The sequence below is a fragment of the Rhinoraja longicauda genome, chromosome 9 (genome assembly GCF_053455715.1).
Source record: "Rhinoraja longicauda isolate Sanriku21f chromosome 9, sRhiLon1.1, whole genome shotgun sequence".
Lineage (NCBI taxonomy): Eukaryota > Metazoa > Chordata > Chondrichthyes > Rajiformes > Arhynchobatidae > Rhinoraja > Rhinoraja longicauda.
In genome coordinates, this window is record NC_135961.1 from 7,619,174 (window position 1) to 7,634,098 (window position 14,925).

At 39.1% G+C, this 14,925-nt stretch overlaps 1 protein-coding gene across 3 annotated transcripts in view; it reads right to left on the reverse strand.

The window, feature by feature from the left end:
• Window positions 1-236: 236 nt before the first annotated feature.
• The window catches only part of LOC144596469 (poly(A) polymerase gamma-like), a 38,247-nt gene continuing 23,558 nt past the window's right edge, over window positions 237-14,925 (reverse strand). For 2 of the 3 annotated variants that reach the window (XM_078404760.1, XM_078404758.1), the window contains 10 exons: window positions 13,017-13,070; window positions 12,821-12,940; window positions 8,406-8,515; window positions 3,958-4,079; window positions 3,691-3,872; window positions 3,484-3,602; window positions 3,177-3,397; window positions 2,757-2,852; window positions 1,879-1,935; window positions 237-1,680 (listed from right to left, as the gene is read on the reverse strand). In XM_078404760.1, the coding sequence (XP_078260886.1) occupies window positions 1,582-1,680; window positions 1,879-1,935; window positions 2,757-2,852; window positions 3,177-3,397; window positions 3,484-3,602; window positions 3,691-3,872; window positions 3,958-4,079; window positions 8,406-8,515; window positions 12,821-12,940; window positions 13,017-13,070 (1,180 nt within the window). In that variant the 3' untranslated portion in view covers window positions 237-1,581. The remainder of the gene's footprint in view (window positions 1,681-1,878; window positions 1,936-2,756; window positions 2,853-3,176; window positions 3,398-3,483; window positions 3,603-3,690; window positions 3,873-3,957; window positions 4,080-8,405; window positions 8,516-12,820; window positions 12,941-13,016; window positions 13,071-14,925) is intronic. The other variant, XM_078404759.1, reaches the window with a different exon arrangement.

A 14,925-nucleotide genomic window follows, 5' to 3' on the forward strand; every position in this document is an offset into this window, starting at 1 on the left:
TGTTTTTTTCGAGTATTGGTTTTAACACCAATTCTTACTCCAATTTAGTCTAATTGAAGTCATGCTCTTTATGCTGAAACCTTTAAGTAGTAATGTACTCTCCTTTCAAGGATAAAACACCTTTAATCTTGTATGTTAGAGATAAATATTTCTTTTGACTAAATGTAATAAAAATATTTACTCTCATCTTAAAATATGACAAGATTAATTTCACAAATACAGTATGTTGCATAGCACATGAAACATTTTGCATCCCCAGAAGTTTGGTTTAAGTTCCTCGATTAATTAAATGTAGCAGCTTCTACATGAACAATGCTTTGCTACATAATTTGAGAGTTGACTCCGAGTCAACACTCAAATTTAGTTGTCTTATCTCATTTTGACTCAAACCAGATTTCTAATCTGTACCCTACATGTTGGGTTGCATGCTAATTTATGAAAAGAACTTTAGAACAGAATTGTCATAATATAAAAGCAATGTTAATAAGAGTCTGGGCAGAAATTTCCAGGCTAACTCTCCATAACATTTGGGTTAGTACTAAATTAGCAATACGTTAAAACATACTTTAAAATTTTTCTTTTTAACTTTTTTTAATATAGCAGATACAAAAATAATTATTTCAAATACATATGGATTTTAGGCCTACAAAACAGAATCAACTGAATGCACTGGAAAATGTTTATCACAATGACAATGAGAGTTACAGCAGAATAAGCAGACATTTTTAGGCAATTACTAAATTTTTCATTGTTTTGGACAATTTAAATGCAGTGCTAAATACACATACACTAGAAATCAGCAGACTTGTCATCGGCCAGTGGTCGCCACGGAAACAGTGACTAGCATACAGAAGGAATCCAAAACAGTTATCTGTAGATTGCTTCCTGAAGTGATGCAATTTTGCAACTCTAAAGATTTTAACCTCGAAACCAATACCAGTTAACTAAAAGAGGCTACTTTTTTTTGTTGTTGTTTTTTTTAAATATATACATAAAACATGGATCAGGGTTTTAAAGGAATAGGGTCTTAGGAAGTGAGGAGGGAACAGGAGAAACAAAAATACATCACAGGACAAGGTTTTTTTATTTTACAGTTATTAAAATTACACTTCAGCCTTATGAAGAGTGTCAATGCAATACTGATTTTTCAATAAAAGGCCATTCACAAGTATTTACACACAGAATGCAATGCATAATTCAGGGCATCAAAGAGATAGGTGTCCAGAGACACTGGCTGGTCTAAGAGGCCAGAAACTATTTCATCCATTTAAGGCTTCGAATTTTCTTCCGCCCTGTCTCTTTTAAGGCCTCAGGTTCATGTACATTGGTTAACCAGTGGAGACAAATCAGTACATAAATGCCATGGTGGAAACCAAAATATAATTCTGGTCTTCCAACTTGTATCTGTTCTGCAAGATATAGTAGAGTAGCCTCGGCCTACCCTGTTTTAGGCTTCATCACCAAGTCAGGGTAATAATTACATAGCAGTTTTCCATTTTCATTTCAGGTTATCTGTTAACAAAATTCAACTGATATGCTAGAATGGTTCAAGAATTAAATTTACCTGACAAGACAGTGTTGTTACCGATTAAGTGTTAGTCTGATGGAATTTTTTATCACTCGTATGCTACTTGTGGGGACCGGAGAAGATACGTCTGGCAGTTCCTTGCTGGGTAGTCTCTGCAAGAAAAGTAGCACCAAAAACAAGGATGGAAACAAACATGTTACACTGTACTTATAAAAGATTAATTCTAGAATTACAAGGTGTTTTAATTTTAATACAAATTCTAGTTTCCTTAAGAATCCACAATGTTTTGAATGCAGACCTTACTTGTAGTATCATTGTTCCTGTGAAGAAAGAGGTTTAATAAGTAGTACCTGTGATCTTGTGTCAATTGTTGGAATGGGCATGGATTTCACATCTTCGTGGTTGTCCTGTTACATACAGATAACAGTTTAATCAATTGAAGCAAAATACGTTTTACACAAACACAGATGGGTGAAGTGTTATCATCAAATCCTCAATATAAACACATAGAACCAAGTGTGCAAGTTAATGCTCATTTTGGTCTTTTTTAAATGAACGCATTCATAATCTTAATACTAATGCTCAAATTGGCAAATAGTTAAATTAGACATCTTAAAGAAACGGAATACCTACTGATTTACTCTGGGTGCGCCAGCTATTTGAGGTATTTCAAATCAGCTTTGAACCAGTCAGAGCGTGGTGCGTGGTGGAAGTGCTCCACCCGCACAAACACTTCCCATAGGGAAACAAAGTGGCAAAGAAAAAAGTGCACGTAAATGCCATCTAATTCCTGTTAATATTATTACTATAAACGTCACACTAAGTAAAATATTAATTTCTAAGCAGTGTTCAACCATTTATGGTCTTGAACACTGTGGTGTTGATTGTGCATTTGCACAAAATGCAATGTTGATTGTAAAATCAGAAGTGTATCATCTACACTGCCTTTCGTGCAGAAGACAACACTTGTAAAGCCACTGTACGCACTCATACTTTTACCAGGCATGTGCCATATTTGTTAAGTATGAAAAACTGATAATTAACCACAATGATTCCAGGATAAAAAGAGAATCTGGCTGAAAAATTTACACTTGCACACAAAATTAATAAATGGATACATTTACTGTCAATTACACCCGGCTCATAGGTAAAATTATTCATTTGTAGATGCAAGTGAATTCTTTTTTATTAGCCAGTGAGAAATGTGGTTAACCTCAGCTGTAGTTACCACTACCTGTCCATCTTTCTGACATTTCTGTCCATCCACTTCATTTGATGAATGAGGTTGATTGAATGCAGAATTATTTGGCTCAATAGCACATATCTACATGGACAGGAAAGGAAAACAAAATATTAATAATCCAGAATACCTAAATAATACAAAAGTACTAGATTAAAAAAGTGCATGGTAATAATCCCCTGTGTGTTGATGCCAAGTGCAATTCCAAAGAGGATGGGTCCCAATAAATATAACGTTTCAGTATTACTAGGTGGAAATGAAGGTGGAAAAGTGTACTCAAAGATAAAAAGTAGTCCAGGTAAATAATTCAATCAACTATTTTGAATATAATAATTTTTCTCCCTTGGTAGTAATCTATAAAACAACTGTACCAAAGATTGAAACATTGATAAATCTTAAAATATTCACCAATTGGATGTCTTTAACCCGTTTTGGAGATTCTTCTAACGTAGGAGAATGAGGTCTTTTTGAAGTTGAGCCGTTTGGACTACGATTTAGTTTGGTCCCATTTGGCAGTGGCTGGTTACATGAAGATGTTAAACGAGGAATTACACTGCGTCCAACAACAGTGGGAATGGTACAGACTGCCTGAGAAGAGGGAGGATTTGCAGTGGAAACCACATCATTCTCTACAAGGAACAAAAAAAGGCAAATTATGATTGTGAAGTCAAAGTATAACCCTGAAAATGAGCTTTCAAAAACTGCTTTCACATACTTGCGCCAATAACTGGTATCAATTTCCCTTGGCAAAACTGGGTTTCTGGTGAAGCACTTTCATCAGGCATTGGTTTAGATACATCTGAGGCTTGTGTTTTCTCTGGTGAAACACTGTTTCTAATGAAGAAACAGAAAAGTTTAATTTTGATAGCCACACAAAATAGAATGTTAGTGCAGAGCAAGTCTGACATCATGTTTTACATACTCCTGCAAGTCCCCTGTTCCTGGAGTATTTGGTTTGGAAGACTGTTGCAACATCACAGGAGAACTAAATGGAGTGCCAACATCAGTGTCTCTTGAACTATCCAAAGTATTCCCTTCCAAAGAGGTACGATTTAGATTACCGGCACTTCCAGTAGAGTTTCGATTAATGTCAGGTATGCTTTGCTGGAAGACAAATAGAACATGGTTTAAAAAAAAAATAATTTGTAGCAAAGGGTCAAATGAATTCATTGCAATTTTCCACAATTACCTTCTTTTTCTTCTGTAGAAATTCAGCTGGCAAATACTGATGAAGCTGCTTCTTTTTGACATGTGTCGCTTCTATTCTCATTTTTTCCTTCAGCATGTTAATATTGTTTGCTTGTCTGTACACTGTAATATAAATAAACCAGAACTGTTCCCAGGCGTAAATAAAAAAAGGGCAACTGTAGTTTGCAGAGTTTAATTGATAGTGTTTACTACATTGCTCCTTGCATAGATTTCAGTTTAAGAAATCTATACAGCAGATTTTAATCTGCACTATTTTGTGATGCAAGGTAATGAAGGTAGTTTAATAGCAAATATAAAATAACTCTTCAAAATAATTATTCCACAATTTATAATGAGATATGAAACACAGAAGTAAAAAGCAATAGATAACAGCAAAATGAAACAAGTGTTTGGTAAACCTATTATCAATAGATTTCTAGTTTGCTCAATATAAACCTTGGTAACTTTGGAAATATTATAAAATGCAGAAGAGTCTGCATCTCGACTGTTTGGAGTTAGATATACAGCTATTAGAATCTGATGTACACACAAAATGCTGGCGTAACTCAGCGGGTCAGGAAGCATCTCGGGAGAGAAGGAATGGGTGAAGACCCTTCTTCAGACTGATGTTAGGGGGGGCGGGACAAAGATAGAATGTAGTCGGAGATAGGAAGACTAGTGGGAGAACTGGGAAGGGGAAAGCAGGGACTATCTGAAGTTAGAGAAGTCAATGTTCATACCGCTGGGGTGTAAACTATCCAAGCAAAATATGAGGTGCTGTTTCTCCAATTTGCGCTGGGCCTCACTCTGACAGTGGAGGAGGCCCAGGACAGAAAAAGAATGGGAGGGGGAGTTGAAGTGCTGAGCCACCGGGAGATCAGGTAGGTTAAGACTGACTGAGCAGAGGTGTTCAGCGAAACAATCACCGAGCCTGAGCTCGGTGTAGCCAGACTAGCAAGTTGGGCCCTTATGGATCTTCACATGAAAGAACTGTTCCCTGTCAAGTTTCATGTTAAAAGTAAAATTTAATAGGATAACAAAACTATATTAAGAAAGAAAACAGGTGCTAGAGGCACCGATGGAATTTGTTAAAATATGGAATTCTATTGAAAAGCGAGGGAGAGAGTGTAAAACTGAAAGTAAGAACTTCCCAAAGCAAGCTTGAATCTAGCCTGGTTGAGGGGATGTTACCACGATAGTTAATCCTTCTGCCCTGCTGCAGAAATTCTAGATTTTGGCTCCCCAAGAACTGGGCAGAGTACACCACCAAATTTAGATAGTTAAAAGAAACTGTAAAGAATGATCTAACCATAACAGTTTCTAATAAGCATTTAAAACAGTGATTAATCATCAAAGGATGATGTGCTGTAATGTACTGTATTTACTGTGTCAAACAAAGTCTTTTGGTTCCAATGAGTCATAGAGAGTCAGAGTCATATAAGTGGAGAAGCCAGAGCAGAGAAACAGGATTTCTGCCCAACCTATCCACGACGACCAGGCAGGTCCGATTTGCCAACATTTAGGCACTAAATTTGCCTCTAAATTTCTCTTATCCATGTATCTCTCCAAGTGTCTTTTAAATGTTATTATTGTACCTACTTTAACTACCTCCTCTGGCAGCTCAATCGATATACTCACCACCCTCAGTGATAAAGTTGCTGCTCTGGTTCCTATTCATTCTTTTCCCTCTCACTTTAAACCTAGGTCATCTGATTCTTGATTCCCCTATCCTGGGTAAATAACTCTGCATTCATCCTATCAATTTCCTTCATGATTTAATGCAACACTTTTAAGATAATCTCTTGGCTTCCTGTGCTCTAACCTCTGTCTGTCTAACCTCACCCTTATCAGTAGTTCAGGCCCCTGAATCCTGGCAACATCCTCATAAATCATCTCTGCCATCTTTCCAGCTCGATGACATCCTTCCCATATCAGAGCGACCAAAACTGCAAAATGTCCCAACTTCTACATTCAATACCCTGACTGATGAAGGCTGGTGTTCCAAAAAGCCTACTCAACCACCCGATCTGTTCGTGACACCACTTTCAGGGAACTGTGCACCTGTACTCCTAGATCCCTCTGTTCCACTACACATCCCAGCGCCTCCCATTCTCTGTGAAGGTCGTGCTGTGGTTTGACTTCCCTAAATGCAACACCTCACACTTACCTGCACTGAACTCCATTAGCCATTCTTCAGCCCACTTGCCCAGCTAATTAAAATCCTACTGTAATTTTTGCTAACCCTCTTCACTGTCTATACCACCTGCTTTAGTGACATTTGCAAACTTACTAATAATGGCTTGCACATTTAATCTAAATCATTAATAAATCACAAACAGAAATTGACTCAGCACTGAGCCTTGAGGCACCACACTAATCCCAATCCTCCAGTCCAAAAATACATCAACCGCCACCCTCTGCTTCCTTCCATGAAATCAATTTTGTATTCACGCAGTTAGCTCTCCATACAATCCAACCTTCCAGAGTAGCCCATCATGCAGAACCTCAAAAGCCTTGCGGAAGTCCACATGGAGAATGTCTATGGCCTTGTCAACCTTCTTGGTTACTTCTTCAAAAAACTTAATCCAATTCATGCAACGCAATCTCTCACGTGCAAAACCAGGTTGACCATTTCTAATCAGCCTCTGATTAGTCTTTGTCTTTCTCCACAGTAAAAGCAGAAATACTCTTTCAGTACCTCGCTCATTCTCTTGCAACTCCTCACAGAAATTACTGCTTTGGTTTCTAATGGGCCCTATTGTCTCGGTCACTCTCTTTCCCTTAATGTATTATAAAATACCTTGGATTCTTCATAATATTGTCTTCCAGAGCTATCTCGTCTCCTTTTTTGTCATCCCGATTTCCTTAAGTATACTCCTGTCTCCTAAACCTCTCCAGGGATACGCTTGATTCCAGCGGCCTACACCTAGCACATGCCTCCTTTTACCTGACCAGAATCTCAATCGCTCTCATGATTCAGTCTTCCTCATGCCCGCCTGCCTTGCCCTTCCCTTTAACAGGAACACACTTTGAACTCTCACCATCACACTCTTAAAAGCATGGTTTTCATGTTTTCTACATCTAAAAAAGCAATTGGATAGTTCAGCGTTTTACTAGCCGAAAAATTTAATTCAAGAATAAAATAATCTAGTCTCGGATTAAGGTGACATGCATGTTTACTAGAAACGCAGTGATAAAGCATCTTATAATTTTAGATCTAAAATAAGATACTTTATCACTATGTTTTACATCTGAAATTATACTTTTTCACATTTACCATCCTTCAAAATAAAGAATCTCATGAGAAGCAAATGACAAAATAAATGTCCTGATTCAAGATCAAGAGCAATGAAACAAAGTTTTGGTGAAGGAAAATAAACCTTTATCTCGAGCTCCGTGTTACCAATTACTGATACACTTCAGAAGACCTACAGATGTCTATTTCTTAGTTCTCCAATGGCTATAACCATAATTTAAGTGCTTTTAAACTAAACAGCTCTGGAATACATAACGTCACAAATTGCCCTAGCAGCAGAGACTTTGCACTAGCTGAAAGTTTTACTTTCTCTACCCTAACATGGGGACATAGTTGTGTCATAATAAATGGGGTATCTGGAAAGTAAAACCACCAAATACGAAGCTGGAAAAAATAGGCCACAAGCATACACAAGAAGTGGAATGATAAACTGTGACAAAAATTAATAGATTTGAAATGCCTGCCCTACAAATATTCCCTGATGCAGAGGAATGTTGTTCAACTAAATGCTAATATTGTGTACACATGTTGGAAAGTTGCACAAGAAATGTGATTAATGGCACCCTTTAAAAGGCACGGAAGGCAGAAATGACATCGAAAATTGCAGAATAGATAAGCTGGCAGGTAGACACAAAATGCTGAAGATTCCTTCTCTAGAGATGCTGCCTGTCCCGCTGAGTTACTCCAGCATTTTGTGTCTACCTTCGATTTAAACCAGCATCTGCAGTTCTTTCCTACACATAGATAAGCTGAAGTACCACAAAGCAATTCAAGGAACAAATTACTTTTTTGGACAAGATGGTAAATTGAAATAATAAAAATATAGAGAATGTGAACATTTGAAAACATCCCAAAAAATCTGAATTATTATATTAAAGGGGAATGTAGAATACAATGTCAAATGACAGTAACAATTTGTGTGAAGACCAAGTGGGCAGCAAATTGCAAGTTTCGAAAACTGGAAACTCCCGTGGACAGAATTTTGAGTCAGAAGATACTGCCAAATCAAAGCTTCAACTTTTGGTTTAAAATTAGGTTACACAACTTTTGGCATAGATGCCACAGACCTAATTGCTGAACCATTTAGGTAAACTAATAGAAAGGGAAGTTGTTACAATATTATTTTTCATTCTGGAACTTAGTATCTATGGCAGTGAAAATACTGAGATGAGCAAAATAAATCATTTGTTTACCTGTGTCAGTGAACAACTGAATATCTTGCGTCAGATCAATGTTTACACTTTCTGCATTTTCCACCTTCTTAAAAATGATCCCAATAAACCAGATGGTAACATAATTATCCCTAAAAAAGAAAAAAATGACACCCGAAATGCTTTAGAAGTTATTTGATCACAGTGAATACTCATACCAATAACTATCATTAAATACAACATCATGGGTTTGTTTTTACAATATACTGACACAAGGCACACTGGAGGGGGAAGGTCATTCACTCCCTCAAACCTCTTCCAGCATTATGCAAGATCCTGGTTGATCTATTCTACTTCATTTATAGGTCATCTGACTGCCCCAATCTCAATGGTCTAAATTGGAGAATTCAGAATTTATATAATCAGCTATCAACATTTTTGTGGCATAAGTTTTAATGCATCTATGCTGCATGCTTCCAAGGTATTCAAAAATGAAGGCAGACCTCCAATGAGTCAGGCCAAGAGCTTTTAATATTCAATGGAGACAAAAAATGAAGGTTTCATTATCTTTTATGAATGATCTTCGTAAATGTGACCCCCCAGCTTTAGAATTTGTTCTTTCAGTATGTCTAGACTCTTGCCACTCAGACAATATTTCAATAAGTCTCAACAGATTCTGAACACTATCTTTGTCTTTTTAAAACAAACTTGCATATTTTATTGCGCAGTATTCAGGCCCAAAATCATCAATGTCAGTCCCAAATATACACAACACAGCCCTAACCCTCTGGTGAGGTACGGAATCCAATGATTTACAATCTCTGCCTAATGACCAATCCCCTACCCTGGAGTCTCCAACTATTAATAGTCTCTTAGCGCTATCCTGTTAATCAGTGAGTATTGTCAATCATAATCTCTCATCTGAGGAATCAACTGCATTAATCTATACTGCATCAACTCCATGGCAAAGTTATGCACCTTACAATACAGAAACCAGAGGTACAGTTCTTCCAGAGTCTTGCATTCTTCTCTCGCTCATATTCCCAAGGGGATTTGTATTTCAGAAAACTCAGAAATAACGTTTTCATCCACGTTGTTATTTCTGGGACTAGAAATTTCTGGGAAATGTAGCTCTGCACAAACTGCACATAATTCTCAGCTCAAGTGCCAAAATAATTAGTATTCCCAAACAAACATGCAAGTCCCTAAATTTTGTTGACACAGCTTTACATTTGATTCTCGTCTGCCTCCGGCACCAGGTTGTCCAATAAAAACAGCAAGTACTCAAAATCTCAGAACGAAAAACTGTGGCACCTCCCAAGCTACAATCCAAAAATTATGTTTTTTCTGACCTCTATGCATGCCGATTTCTTATCTCCAGCCATTCAAGGCTTTTCCTGCAAATTTGTGAGATATCAGTCAAATACCTTCTTAAGATCCAGACATACTACATCCACAAATTACATTCTCTGTAGAACATCCGATTTGGAACATGCAGCATTGAAATGCAAGTTTATTTTAACTTCCCTTCACATATTTTTTCACAAAACTAGGTTTTGAATCGCATTAGGTTTAAAATTAGGTTGCAAGTATTAAATGACGCATTCCAACATTTGACAAAATATCAAACCAACTGGTTTTAGTTCTAACTTTACTTATCATCGGATAATTGTGCTGGTTGTGTCATAACACTATCAAACTTGATTAAACTAAGATATTTCTCTTCTGTTTTTACCATGAAGGACATGAAGGCAGGGGAACTTGGGATCGTTAATGGAGATTCTTGATGACAGTGCAAATTATCGTTTAGGTTGTGCTGGACATGAATGAGTGAATGAATGAATGTTTATTGGCCAAGTATGTGCATATACAAGGAATGTGCCTTGGTGCTCCGCTCACAAATGACAACACAAACATACAGTTAACAATTAAGAATAAAGCATAACCACATCAAAACAATAAGGATACATCATTACGATCTAAACATGTGGGTGAAAATAAACCAGAGCAAAAAAGAGGCTACAGACTTTGGTTATTGAGTAGAACTATCACTCGTGGAAAAAAGCTGTTTTTATGTCTGCTTCGACAGTCCCGGTGTCGCCTTCCAGAGGGAAGTGCTTCGAAGAGTTTGCGGCCAGGGTGAGAGGGGGTCAGAGGTGATCTTGCCCGCTCGCTTCCTGGCCCTTGCAGTGTACAGTTCATCAATGGGGGGGGGGGGGGGGGGGGGGGGAAAGGTTGCAGCCAACAACCTTCTCAGCTGTGCAAATGATCCGTTGCAGCCTCCAGATGTCATGCTTGGTGGCCGAGCCAAACCAGACCATGATGGAGAAGGCGAGGACGGACTCCATGATAGCAGTATAGAATTGGACCATCATTGCCTGTGGCAGATTGTGTTTCTTCAGTTGCCGCAGGAAGTACATCATCTGTTGGGCCGTTTTGACTGTGGAGTCGATGGTGGCCCCCCCATTTAAGGTCCCTGGAGATGATGGTTCCAAGGAACTTAAATTACTCCACAGATGTGACTGTGGTGTTGTTGATGGTGAGTGGGGGGAGGGGAGGGGGAGCTCTTTGAAAGTCTACAATTAGTTCCACTGTCTTGAGAGCATTGACCTCCAGGTTGTTGCGATGGCACCAGGACGCCAGCTGTCACTTCCTGTCTGTAAGCAGATTCCTCCCCATCCTGGATCAGTCCAATCAGGGTTGTGTCATCCGCAAACTTGAGGAGCGTTGGTGTAGAGAGAGTAAAGGAGGGGAGAGAGTACGCAGCCTTGCGGTGCTCCCATGCTGAGGGTCTGTGGGTCCGAGATGGGCTTTCCCAGCCTCACATGCTGCTTCCTGTCTGTCAGGAAGTTGATGATCCACTGACACAGGGGTTCAGGCACAGTCAGCTGGGAGAGTTTGGAGTGTAGTAGCTCTGGCACAATGGTGTTAAAAGCAGAGCTAAAGTCCACAAACAGAATCCTGGCATAGGTCCCCTTGTGGTCTAGGTGCTGGAGGATGAAGTGCAGGCCTAGGTAGACTGCATCGTCCACCGATCTATTGGCCCTGTATGCAAACTGCAGGGGCTCCAGCAGGGGGTTTGTGATGTTTTTCAGCTGGGCCAGCACATCTTTCAAAGGTCTTCATGACTACAGAGGTAAGTGCGACAGGCCTGTAGTCATTAAGACACAAAATGACCTGTAGTAATACATCGTGCGATGTATGAAGGTAGATAAACCCCCTGGGCCTGATCAGATATACCCAAAGACACCAGGAAACTAGACACAAAATTGCTGGCTGAGATTAATGAATCATCATTATACATGGGTGTGGTGCTGGAAGACTCAAGGGCGGCTAATGCTGTGCTTCTGTGAAGAAGGACTGCAAGGAAAAGCCCAGCAACTCTAGACCGGTGAGCTTGACAGCTGTGGTAGGCTAGGTACTTAAGAGCAATCTGTGGGATAAGATAACTACACACTTGGAAAGAAAGGGGCTGATAAGGTATATTCTGCATGGTTTTGTACATGGGAGATCCTATCTTACAACCTGATTGAGTTTTTTTGAAGTAATAATCAAAAAGGTTAACAAGGGCAAAGCCTTAGATGTTGTCTGCATGGACTTCAGTGAAACATCTTGCACTAAATGTTATTCCCTTATCATGCATCAGTGCACGGTGAATGGCGTGTTAGTAGTCAAGTATTGTCTTACCGATGACTGGTTAGCACGTAAAAGCTTTTCACTGTGCCTCAGTACATGTGACAATAAATTAAACTAAAAAGACATTTGATACAGTTCCACACGGAAAGGAAGCATGAGATCCAGCAAAAACTAGCCAATTGGATACAGAATAGGCTTCATGGAAGGAAGCAGAGGATGATGGTGGAGGGCTGCTTTTCCAGAATGGAGGCATGTGACTAGCGGTGGTGGGCCCATTGCTGTTTGTGGTTTATATCAATGCTTTGGATGAGAAGATATATGGCATGATTAGTAAGTTTGGAGACGACACTAAAGTTGGTGATAGTGGAAATTACAGCAGGATCTTGATCAGCTGGGCAAGTCAAGTGGGAATGGCTAATGGAGTTTAGTGCAAATAAGTGTCGCGTGTTGCATTTTGGAAAGTCAATCCAGGGAAGAACCTTCACAGTAAATGGTAGGGCCCTGGGGAGTGTTGTACAGCAGAAAAATCTAGGAGGATAGACACATACCTTTCCTTTACAGAGGACGGTAGGTATACGGAATGAGATGCCTGAGAAGGAAGTCGAGGCAAGTACTATAACATTTAAAAGACATTTGTTCAGGAATATGAATATGAAAGGCTTAAGAGATATGGGCCAAACGCAGGCAAGTGGAACTAACATAGATGGAGCATCTTAGTCAGCATGGACAAGTTGGTCCTGCTTCTATGCTGTATGACTATGACAAACGTAACCTCTTTATAGCATGAAGCAATTAAAAACAAAGTTAAAAACCTAACTTACAGGTTATGTTGTTCTTTTAAGCCAGGAAATGATTGAGGATTTACATGGGCAAGATTGATGTAATCGTTTCGCTCAAGATTCCCAACAAGCACACGAATTTTAGATTCAACAAGTCCAACCCTAAAAAAGAGAAAATATTTAAATTTAAAAGTCAACTAAAGCAACAAATCCTTGTGTACATTAAAAGAATATTTACCATTCTAAGTGATGGTCTTCAGTGGACGCACTTGCTGTTAATACAATGTAGTGCCTGTAATTAAATAAGAGTTTTAATATCCATTAATAAACTAAAATAAACTCACATTTCAAATGGACTTGCCACAAGTTTCAAGTAGTTAACTCAGATTTTATTGTCTGAAGCTTTCTTCACACACTCGCTGCGTGGATTACACCTTGCCCTGCACCTCACAGAATTACATGAAACTTGAAGCATGGAATGAAGCCATTCAACCCTACAAGTGTATGCTTGGATTATGCAAGTACAATCCAGCAATTTTATTTAAGTACTTTACTCAGCAATTAAATTTGCCTCCACTTTCATTCCTGATATAACATTCCAGACCCTGCCACGTTGCATTAGTATTTTTCTCACATCATTGAATTTTTTGTTAATCACTTTTTCTGGTGTTTTGACTGTTAACCCACTGAAGACAGTTTGTATCTGCTATCTGTACCATTATGATTTTAAATACTATTAGGTACTCTCTCAAAGTGGGTCCCGGAACCCATCAGAGATTTCCTGCGAGGCTCAGAAACTGAAGTAATGTCACCAAGTCAAGCAAAGCCCTGCCCACAAAACAACTGAAATTCTGAAACATTAGCAAAAAAACAATACAAGTTCTGTAAAATCACTTAAGGCATTTAATTAAAAGCAGCAAGCTACGATCTTTCATATCTGTAAATCTCCTATGACATGTATGGGCCTGGGTCATTACGACTTCCCCCAGCTAAGTATTGGGGAAATCTAGTTCTAAAAGAAAATGCCTGTTTGTTGAATAAATGGGTTATTGGGTATAATATAAGCGATCAAGGATTACTTTAAATTGAAAATAGAGTTTTATTACAACTTACATCACAGTAGAAATGAGAAACTACAGATGCTGGTTTACAAAAGAGAATGCTGGAGTAGCTCAATGGGTCAGGCAGCATCTCGGGAGAACATGGCTAGGTTACGTTTCCGGTCGGGGGTCTTCTGCAGGAGGGGAGGTGGTGGGAGGAGTGAACCAAGGAATCGCAGAGGGAGATGTCTCTGTAGAAGGTGGAAAGGAGTTGGGATCACACTGAAGGTGAACAAAATGTCAGGGTGATTGTGGGACGCGGAGGCTGGTGGGGTGAAAGGTGAGGTTCAGGGAAACCTTATCCTTGTTCGGTCTGGGTGGAGGAGTGAGAGCAGAACTATGGGACACAGAGGAGACAGGCAAGGGATCCATCTATAATAGCGGGGGGGGGAGGGAGGGAAACCCACGTTTACTAAATAATGAGGACATCTTGGAAATCCTAGAATGGAACGGCTCATTTTGGGAACAGATGAGAACACTTGAGTTTGCTTCATAACTAAATTAATGAATCTGTAATGAGTTTGATGATGAACACACTTCATCTAACCACATTATATTCTCCTGCAATTCTAAATGTTTCAGTAATATAAACATCAGGGAATTAAAATATTTAGTATTTTGACATTTTTTCCACCAAATTGGAACAGGTTGAAAAGAGGGAGGCATTTAAACAAGAGATTGTGAGAATTCAGGGCCAGCAGGTTCCCATTAGGCTGGCAGGAGTAGAGAACTCTGGATGTCAAGAGTTACATGCTCTGGTCAAGGAAAATGAGATATTTGTAAGGTATAGGCAGCTGGAATCAAGTGAATCCCTTAGAAGCGGAGGTGGAGGAAAACATGAAGGAAATCAGGCCAAAAAGGGGAAATTAGATATCATGGGCAGATAAGGTATAGGACAGTCCAAAGAGATTCTACAAGTATACGGGTGAAAGAGTAACTATGGAGAGAATCAATGAGGTTGTCCATGTGTGCAGCCACAGGAGATGGTGGGCAAGGTATTAAATGAATATTTCTCATCTGTATTTACCATGGATGCTACAGAACTCG